The sequence below is a fragment of the Crotalus tigris genome, unplaced genomic scaffold, assembly GCF_016545835.1.
Source record: "Crotalus tigris isolate CLP2741 ecotype Arizona unplaced genomic scaffold, ASM1654583v1 scf7180000018097.2503214, whole genome shotgun sequence".
Taxonomy (NCBI): Eukaryota; Metazoa; Chordata; class Lepidosauria; order Squamata; family Viperidae; genus Crotalus; species Crotalus tigris.
Window position 1 is genome coordinate 607,199 of NW_024096820.1, and position 10,388 is coordinate 617,586.

Consider the following 10,388-nt stretch of genomic DNA (forward strand, 5'->3'; position numbering starts at 1 on the left):
TTGGGCTCAGTTGTGGGCATAAGTCAGGGACTACCTATCTAGTGATTAAAACAAAGAATAAAAGATGACACAAACCGGACAACAAGCAACGCTAACAACCCACAGTGCCAGAAGGGGCCCTTGTCAAAGGCCCGGGGGAAGAGGCAGGTTGTCAAGCTCTCCAGAGTACAGCACAGAGAGAGGGAGAGAGAGAGAGACATCTCGGGAGGGCAGGTGCTGCCAAAGGGAAGGGGTGTTTCTGCGGTCTTATTGAAAGATGACGCTCAATTGAAGGAACCCAGACACGCCAACCTTGCCAGATCAAAATAGTTAGGCAGCTCCTATGGGAAACAGGCAGTCCTCAACTAACCGGGCCCTATGCCATCTACGGCTTTATGGGTAATAATCCCACCTTAAATTAAACCAGGAAGCAATCTGGCAGCCAGCACAGTTCGAAGAGCAGGCATGGGCCTAAGAAAGCAAGCCCATCGCCCCCCGCAGTGCTGGATTCTGGACCAGTTCAAGCTTCCAGATGCAGCAAGTCCGGATGCTAATTCTGGCCCCGTATCTATTATGGCAATGTGATTGCATGACCTCATCTGCAAGAATGAAGCATACATGCCTGCTTGCTGGTCCTTATCTGCCTCTTCATGTCGGGAAATCACATTCAAAAGAATAAAAAAAAATTAGAATTTGTAGGTCCAAAATCCACAGTGAGAACTTTTAGACTCCTCCAGTCATTCTGTCATCAAGTGGCTATTGTTTTGAAAAGGATATCTTACGATAATTTCACTGAAAAACAGGTGAATTGGAATTTAGTTGGAGCTGTAATGGAGTTTAAAAAAGGATACTTATCACGTCATGTGACATTTTAATCAGGCCAAGAATGTCTCATTGAACTAAGCTAATCTCCAATGTGAGCTATAGGTAACTCCTCATGTCTTCCTTTCCCCATCAGTAACAATACTCAATTTCCTTTGCATCTGAAGAAGGGATCTCTCGCAGAGGTGTATGTATCGTGCACATGTTCATGTTTCCCGTGCCACAATTTTATTTTATGCTGTGCACTAAAAGACTTGGGAACGTCCTAAAAGCTGTGCCTTTCCTGCCACAACGGGGAAAGCAAGGCCATTGTTTCATGAGTCTGGGGCTCGGCATGGTTGCCATGGCAGATCCTTTGAGAAAGGATAAAGAGCAGCTGTGCGCCTGCTCCGAGGCAGCACCGCACATCTTGCGCTAACCAGCCGCGGCAGCCATTCAAAGCAGCCACTGCAAAGACAAGGGAGAGAGAGAGAGAGCAGGTATTTCTATCTTTGCTTTGTTGGAATTTCCTGAGGGACGATCTAGATGCAAAGCAGCCGTGCCCTGCATTACGGCCACTGGTCGTCTGCCCGACTGGGGTGCACGGTTTGCACCCCATACAGCAGCCACCAGACCCTGGGTGGAGAACAGATGATTTCTCCAGCCCCTTTCTGGACCAGAGGCTGTTCTGAGCAATGGCCTGGGGGTGGGGGTGGGGGGGATAAGGCAGGACTTTGGTTTGGGGAAAGAGAAGTCCTGATGTCGCTTGAGCCAGAAGGAAGCTTCTGGCAGCTGTCAGAAGGAGATGGGGGACTTTCCGCTTCCATGGTTACTACAAGGGCAGAAATGTATCTGGTCCAACCTTTTTAAGTGGATTTAAAAACATTCTGATCGCCACATCGGAATACGGGGTTCACATGTGGATAATATGGAGGAAATGGAAAGATGGGTGTTAAGACCTTTTATTTTTCAGCAGAAAACGGTTTTGCTTTTATTGAAGCTTTGGTAAACACACCTGCTATGGGATCGAGGGCAAAAGATGTTTTGTTCAGGTATCATGATTTTGATTGACTTTTGAGAGACAAAATAGTGTCCCCCCTTGGTTATTTAGCCTGCATTCTTACGTAATTTCTTTAGTTCACTGCATACAAACATCCTGACTCTTCCTAGCAATGCTTCATGGTTTATGACTATGAAACCCCACAGCTACGTAATCTCCCTTCCTTACTGGGATCAAGAACAGTTGCTTGATCGTATCTAAAAGCTTGCAATTATGGGATTGATGTCACATTATCTTGAGAACATCATAAGATGTCACAGCATCCTGCTGAAATTCTGGGGTTAGATGGCTTGATGTATATCGTTACTCCCCTGGTATTTTTACTCTGCTCACTGTTGCAGCCTATTCTAAAGTTGTAGAACCAAATAAGAGATCAACATAAATGATGATGTTGACCAGAAATACTTTGCAATAGAGGTTCTGCTTTCTGGCCCATCTCTTTCGAGCCAAGACCAGCTTTGGGGTTGAGGCGTGGTTTTTGTCTCTGTGTGGGAAGTTACACAGCACGGACTAGAAAATAAGTAAGGATCAGGAGCTTTCTTGAGGGTATGGAGGATAGAAAAGGTGAAGAAGGCAGCTTCAGCTGCACCTTCCCAGCCCTACCTCTGGTCCCCTTTGTCTCACATGTGATAGACATAAAACTGAGGCAGACCTTCGATACTGCAGGCACGGTGGCCATCTTGACTTTTTTGACCACGTCGCTGTGGATGTTCCTGAGACACTGCTGGTCTTAGAAGGACCTGGAGCATTACAACTTAAAATTATCCCTTCCCTTGCCAGTCACATCCGTATATATGTAGAGAGAGTGTAAAAGAGACATTACAGTCCTAAGGAAAGTACTTCGCCATTTTTCTTTTAAGAAACCTCTTGGTGTTATTACTTCTTACTTCTGTTGTTACTACTTACTTTTATTTAATAACATTATTGTTGTTACTTCTGTTTCTACCAATTGCACAGATTTCATGAGAAAAGGTGTAGCTAAAGATGACAACTTAATTAGTTGTGTCAGATAGCAAGAATGTGATATTGATTTATGAATTTTTAATTTTGTAGTTCTGACTCATGTGGATTGCTGAAGGGAAAAAAACCACATTCAGCCAAACTATGTACTTCAAAAGGTCTCTGTTGTCCATAACCTTTCCTATTTTCTCCTGGGAAGGAGGAAGGCTTCACTAGCAGGATGCTCGCAGTTTGCACGAAGAAGATGATACTTTTGGCTCCTTTACTCCTGATGATGGGGCTGATTTCTACAAAGGCCGCTACGGCTGAGGAAGAATCGGGAACAGCGATTCCTGCTGAAAGTAAGTGTCAGCTGGCTGTCGGGAGCCAGGCGGTGTGTAGCGGCCCTGCCGGTTCCCCACCGACGTCCAGATGCCGACCCGACTCCCAGCTGACTGTCGGGAGTCGGGCGGTGCTCATGGCCCCATGCAGATGTCGGCCAGCTGCTGGCTGCGTCCTCCCCATCTCCCGGCTCATGGCAAGGCCAGGGTCTTGATAGTAAGCATTAAATTTCCTCTGTCCTCTCAAATCAACACCTCGGCAGGTATACCTGTATGCGGTTCTGAGGTTATTTATGCACACACAAACCTTCTGGGTGGGACTGAAATCTTTGATCTCCAGGTGGATCACAAAGGGCAGTTGCCTTGCGCGCAATATAATTTTGTTCGGCTGCAAAAGATGAAACCAGCACTTTTCAACCCAAAATCACATCCAGCAGTATGTGTCCCTCTCGGATAGGCTCCTTGCAACTGTGTTTATTGTACACATACTTTTCTATATAGTTGTGATTTGGTGTGTGTGTGCTCTGGACTAATACACCTACAAGATTTTTAGTTGCATTCTAAAAGTATGGTTTTGCTAGTTTAGTATCATAATAAACTACATAGTATACTGTATATGCTGTATATACATATATGTATGTTTTGGGAAGCATGAATTGAATATGTTCACATTATAATACGGCCCAACCAAATTCCTACAGTTACTCCTTGCCTTACAAGCAGGATTGAGCCAAAAATTTCTGTTACTAAGTAAAACAGTTTCTCAGTGAGTTTTGCCCTATTTTATGAACTTTCTTGCCAAAGTCGTTAAGCTAATCATTGCAGTTGTTAAGTTAGTAACAGAGTTGTGAAGAGAATTGGGTTTTTCCCTATGACTTTGCCTGTCTGAAAGTCACAAAAGGTAACCACGTGACCCTGGGACACTGCAACCGTCATAAGTACATGCCAGTTGCCAAGCAGGTGACAACGGGGATGCTGCAACGGTCATAAACATGAAAAACGGTCCTAAGTCGCTTTCCTGAGTGCCGTTGTAACTTTGAATGGTCACTAAATGAACTGTTATAAGTCAAGGACTTGAATCAGAGTCAGCAGAGGGCAAAGGAAAGCTCGCTTGTGCCACTTTGGAAACTTACTTGTGCTCTGCAGAGCAGTGTTTCTGAAGCTCGGCAGTTTTAAGGTGTGTGGACATCGATTCCCAGAGTTCCCTGGCCTTGTTGGCTAGGGAGTTCTGGGAATTGAAATCTGCACCTTGTAAAATTGCCGCGTTAGAGGAAGACCAGTCTGCCTCCTGAAACATCAGACGGTGTTCACTAAAGCTCAAACTGGAGGCCATCCCTGGTTAAAGCGTTTTTAGCGCAAGGCATCTACTTGTGTTAATTTTTAGCCAATGTTACTTCCTATCCTTCTAAGCACCCTCGATCAAAGGAAAGATGTAAATTAGCCTTCCAAGGTTTTGCTGTTATAAATTTGGAAGCTAATTAAATATATGCATTGAATTTTTTTTCATTACAACTTTTTAAATCTCTCGGGAAAGCCAAAGAAGAATGCTCCAGGTTCTTGGCATGATTTTTCTGCTTCATAGTTTTTTGTTTTTGTTTTAATTAATGCAATGATTATGGATTGCCACCAGAGGCACTAATTTGATTGCGAGCCACTTCCAGCACAATTTAAAAATATTTTGATTAGTATAATGCACCATCAAAGAAATATTGTACCATCTGTGAATTATTTCTATAATTATTTCCTGATGACATGCTCAGGTGGATTGACAGGCAGTTTTATGGCATAAAAAGCAGAGTCACAAATTCAGAATCCAAATTGAAAGACTCTTAGGAAAGCGGGTATCGTAGAAGAAAGAATGTTGCATAATATGTTTGAAATTGTAGCAAAACATTCTTTCATTCCTGTTTAATTTCTTGCTTGATAAAATAATAAAAGGTTGGAACTTGTGGGCAATTGTTCACCGAAATGTATTCATCCAAGATGCCTTTCCCATCAGGAATCAAGTCCCTCATTTACAGTATGTAAGTCTCCATCTTCCCGTTCTTTTTCCCGGCCATATTTATCCCCCCCCCCCAAAAAAGCTAACTTTTTTAGGCTTTTCTGTCTAGTAGAGATGCATGCTTATTCTGGTCTTCTCCAGGCATTGTATAGCTTTCCCTCTTTTTGATAGTCTCTGTCTCCAAATGGCTGTAATATTTAACTTTGCAGAAATATGTTTACCGGTTTTATTCTTTAGCTTTGATTGTGATGTTTTATGGGAACTTTTAAAACAAAAATTCTACCAAAGATACTGTAATTCTTTTCACATATTAAGCCAAAGACTCTTTCCAGAATTTGGGAGAAACAGCTTTTGGGCACTGCACAGACAGGGAAGTTAAAGAGAACTGCATTGGTGCTGCTTCTGGCAATGTGGCCCTGGCTGCCAAGTGCAAGTTCCAACCAAGAGGTCTCTTCTGAGCCTCTCCAGCCTTTTTGAGGGGGGTCTTAACCCTTTGGAGAATGAAAGTGAACCATAACATAAAGATGGGGAAATTGTGGTCCAGGGATGAGTTCATTTGCTCTTTCCAAAGCCTTTTTCTGCCTCATCTCTTCTGACCTCCAACTTTCCTGGGTGCAGAAAAAGGATTGGAAAAGTCCCTCCCTCCCTCTCCTTCCTTCCTTCCTCCCTCCCTCCATTTTCCTTCCTTCCTTCCTTCCTTCCTTCCTTCCTTCCTTCCTTCCTTCCTTCCTTCCTTCCTTCCTTCCTTTAGAAGAAAACATGATCTTCTTGTCAGAACGAAGGCTGGAGCCTCGTTCCACCTTCTTCTGATTCAGAGATGGGCACAATACTGCCCCCTTGAAAGCCGATGGACTGACTTCCTGTGCTTGCCGTAGACGCTTGCATGTGTTCTGTAATATTTCATGTTCTTGAAGTGTCCCTATTAAAATCCCCTTCCAGGTCGACCGTGCGTGGACTGCCATGCCTTTGAATTCATGCAGAGGGCTTTGCAAGATTTAAAGAAGACGGCGTACAACTTAGATTCCCGAGTATGACATTTATTTTTTTAATTCATTTACCACCCATCTTGTTTCGAAGTGACGAAGGGAGCAAGCCATATATTTTTGCAGCCTCTGTGTAGTTCAGTAGGTGTGAATGGTCGCACAGAGCTGTTTCTGAAGGGAGAGCTCACCCTCTGCTGGGAAAACATTTGCTTGTGTCCGATTATAGCCGGCTGAGAGGTTAGGGAGACTGAGGAGGGGCCTGCGATGAAATGGGGAGGGGTCTCCCAATGTGTCACAGAGTTCCCTCTTGATTCACCCCCCCCCGTCCCTTCCCTGCCTCATGACTATCAGCCTGGCAACTTGAAAGCCGATTCAGGCCCCCATACTGGGCATGACTTGGCCAATCCCCCCCCCCCTTGGATTCTGTCATTCTTGTTGGCCGGTGATGTCGTGGGACGGAATCTGCCGATCATCGTCCTTAAATTGTCCCACCCATTAGAGTCACAAGGACACCGGGAAGCTCCCTCGCTGGCACTTGACCCTCCTTCCCTTCCCACTCAGGGTCTAGAGGAGGGCCCACGGACGTGGCCATTGGGCTGTGGTCTTGTGTGGTTCCTGATTATTCAGAAGAGCAACACTCTCGGCCTCTCTGGATACTTTCAAATAAAACTGGACAGCCGAAGGGCCCAGGGGTTCTTCTAAGTCAGTGATTAGAAGAAGACTGGCGGGAGGGACGCTTAGCTTTTTAAGCACCTTCCCACCCCAAGAGGAAGATAGCAATGAGTTGGTAGTTCTGCTGCATTGTTAGATAACCATCGTTAAAATAAGGACAAGCCACATTTTTGTGTTGTAAGATTTGTCTTAAACCAAGCATAAATCAGAATTTGAAAATCATGTTCCGTGCCATTTTTTTTGTTGTTCATCTCAGTCTTTTATTTCTTTTTTTTATTGTAAATATTTATTAAGTTTTTAAAATTTTACAAAAACAAAACAACCCATCCCCAAACTGCCCCAACCCTCCCATTCCCTCCCCCGACCTTCCCAGAGCTAAACATAGGCTTAATTAAAATTTCTTCAAATAATCTAAAAAAAATATAAACCATGAATAAATCTAAATATTGAATACATTAATTAAACAAACTATAAGATAATTAACAATAATATATATATATATATAAAAAACATAAATACCAGAAAAATAATACTTGAGAAAAAAAAACTAAAGAAAAAGAAAAAAGAGAAAGATAAAAGAAAGTATAAAAGAAAAGAAAAGGGATAAAATCTATAAAATATTTTAAATTTTAAATATAAGTTATTGAAAAACTAAATAGTATTTTTTAATATCCAACTTATATTGTATAAAATCTATCCATTTTTTCCATACGGCAAAATACTTCTCCTGCGATTGATCCTTCAAGAAAGCCGAAATCTTTGCCATTTCCGCCAGATAAGAAACTTTAAAAATCCACCCTTGCAAAGTAGGCAAAGATTCCTTCTTCCAACATTGCCCTACTAACAGCCTTGCGGCTGTAATTAAATTTAACATCAATGTGATCTCTTTAATATCACAATCAGTAACAATACCTAATAAAAACAATTGTGGGGTAAATTTTACCCTCCTTCTAAAAATTCTTTGAATATTCCACCATATCTTAATCCAAAAGGCTTTTATATTTTTACACGACCACCATTTATTTACTTTGCATTTGTAACAAGGAGAGACTGTGATGAGAAATTGACTAACCTGCTTTGTCCCCTGCTGCCTCTCCCCCCCCCCCCCGCGCTTCCTGCAGACGGAGACCTTGCTTTTCAAAGTGGAGAAGAGAAGCTTATGCGACTGTTTAGCCGCCAATGGCCTGAACTGAGTCCTGGAGGGGCCCCTTCCTCAGAGGACCTTCCGCGGCGCTTCTCAAACGGCTGTTAGGAAAGTAAATAACGCCAGCATGTGAATCCGGCGGCTTCTGAAATTAAGGGCAGAACGTTGGTATGAGAGTGTCGTGCCTGAATTCAGAGTGTTTTTGTCTTCGTGTCCACCCTCAGGAGCTGCAAGGTAATTCCCAGAGAAATGGGGAAAAAATGGGAGGGACAATGATGGACTTTTGCAAAACATGAAAAGCTTTGTCGTCAGAAGCCTTCTTTTTCAATATTATAACCCTCCCTCCCCTGCCATTAAAGTTAAAATTAAAGAGTGAAGACCCTAACAAGGATTCTAGGGAGCTTTTGTTGGGATGCTTCTTCTCCTGAGTGCTTCTAGAAGGAATTGGACGTTTATACCAAATAATGTGTACAAGGCAGACTTTGATCGTAGGCAAAATATGATTTTGATAGTGTGCAAAAGATGTAAAATGAAACAGAATCAAGTTGGGGGCCGAGTCATTAAACAATTTAATTAAGAATATTCATTAACTGAACAGTTCATGGGGAAGAGTTTCAGAAATGATCAGTCATGAGATCGAACGTCTCCTTGACGTGAAGGAAGAAGGTTTCGCTGAGGTAAAAATCCTAAATTGGGTAGGCAACCTTAGCTCTTTTATGACTTGTGGACTTCAACTCCCAGAATTCCTCAGCCAGCAAAGCTGGCTGAGGAATTCTGGGAGTTGAAGTCCACAAGTCATAAAAGAGCCAAGGTTGCCTACCCGTCCTAGATGCTCCTGAACGAGGCTCTGAAGGTGGCCCATTTTTATCTTTTCCTCACAGATCAGCGGGAGTGCCTCTCTCTCCATGCCCTCTTCTTCCTGCAGTGGATGCCCTGAGTAATTTGTAATTCATCCGTTATCTCTTAACCATTTTAGCTGAACACTGTTCTTCCATTATCAGTGTATCGTAGACATTATCTGTGCATCGTTTCTTTTCGAAGAAATGGGTTTTTGTGAGTGTGTGTGTGTGTGTGTGTGTGTGTATAAATGTACAAATGCTCTAGTACTGGGGAAATATACTTTTTGAAATAAAGTTCTGAGATCCTGACCTTGGATTGCTATATTCCAATTCATAGGGGGTTTTTTTTAGAACCATAGATATTTTATGAATTCTTAATATTTCTACGGTAATGTTTATTGACCTGATTCTGGCATTAGCAATCTTTTCAGACTGTGCTTCGCTCTTCTATTATTACTACAGTATTCTCAAAAGACACAACTTCAGGTGAATGTCCACTTTAACTTATGAAGGTTAAAAAATAGTATGCGGCTGATTGCCGAAAAAGCTTGAAAGCATGCCATAAATGAAAGTTGCATTTCAGAAATTAGATTTCAGGTACCCTAGCGCTACTCCATCAGGTCTGCAAAGATCCTGGGATCCAAATACCACTATTTTATTTTGGCCACCAATCCAGATATAGCTTTCCTAATCTTTTTTATTTATTTTTAATCCTCTGTAATAATCTGCATTTGCTTGTATCTGCAATATAAAATTCCCATTTTCATGAGGAACTGGAAAGAGGCTGTGGGGCTCTATACAACGGCATTCTGTTTTTAGAAATAGAGAGGAAAGATTAAATACTTGGATAATTATGGCTTCTGTGCAAGAAGGGGGGGGGGAAACAGGCCCAGCGTGCTGGAATGCCGGAATCATCAGCAGGAGAAAGTCTGGATCAGGACTCAAACCTTTTAGCTACTCTTTGGAGAAATGGCAGGAGATTGTGGTATGGTTAAAAATAGAAGAGCGGGCTCCTTCTTCCCCCCCTCCCAATAATTCAACTACTGAGGGGTTGAAGAGCACTTTTTTTTCCCCCTATAACAATGCTGCAGCTGTTAAAAGAGCAGGAACCACATCCTTGTTTAAGGAATCTTAATGCATTTATGTAAAACATCGCCAGAAAAGTAACTGTTGCTAAGTTGGCTCATCTCTTAGATGGGTTCAGGTTTCTTCACTTAACTGGATTCAATGCAACACTGATGTGTGTGTATGTGTGTGTGCCCGTGTGCAGATGGATGGATGAGGCTGATGGGTGTGTATGCACATACATATGTGTGGGGAGTTTTAAAGGGGTTTTAAAATTACATCTGCCTAGCAGGTGAGTGAATTAATCCTTCACCTCCGTCACGGGAGAGGGGAAACTGTCTCACCCAGGCTTCACTAGCTGGCTAGTCAACATGTTATGGAGTATTTTAGAATAGAATACAGCTGGAAGGGACCTTGGAGATCTTCTAGTCCAGCCCCCTGCTCAAACAGGAGAATCTATACCAGACAAATGGCTGTCCAGTCTCTTCTTAAAAATCTCCAGTGATGGAGCTCCCACGATTTCTGAAGGCAACTTCTGTTCCACTGGTTGATTGTCCTCGCTG

At 42.7% G+C, this 10,388-nt stretch overlaps 1 protein-coding gene across 1 annotated transcript; it reads left to right on the forward strand.

Annotated features, from left to right (window-relative positions):
• Positions 1–33: 33 nt before the first annotated feature.
• CUNH4orf48 (chromosome unknown C4orf48 homolog) lies at positions 34–8,498 on the forward strand. The gene is made up of 4 exons (XM_039347634.1): positions 34–1,280; positions 3,000–3,141; positions 6,062–6,150; positions 7,899–8,498. Exons 2-4 carry the CDS (start codon positions 3,021–3,023, stop codon positions 7,968–7,970), a joined length of 282 nt encoding a protein of 93 aa, XP_039203568.1. The 5' UTR covers positions 34–1,280; positions 3,000–3,020; the 3' UTR covers positions 7,971–8,498.
• The last annotated feature ends 1,890 nt before the right edge of the window (positions 8,499–10,388 follow it).

What these genes read in the sequence shown, in the direction of transcription:
- CUNH4orf48 (XM_039347634.1), top strand. Translation starts at nt 3,021, where the DNA reads ATGCTCGCAGTTTGCACGAAGAAGATGATACTTTTGGCTCCTTTACTC. An exon ending in AACAGCGATTCCTGCTGAAA is followed by an intron (nt 3,142 to 6,061) that starts GTAAGTGTCAGC and finishes ATCCCCTTCCAG; the next exon opens with GTCGACCGTGCGTGGACTGC. An exon ending in CGTACAACTTAGATTCCCGA is followed by an intron (nt 6,151 to 7,898) that starts GTATGACATTTA and finishes CGCTTCCTGCAG; the next exon opens with ACGGAGACCTTGCTTTTCAA.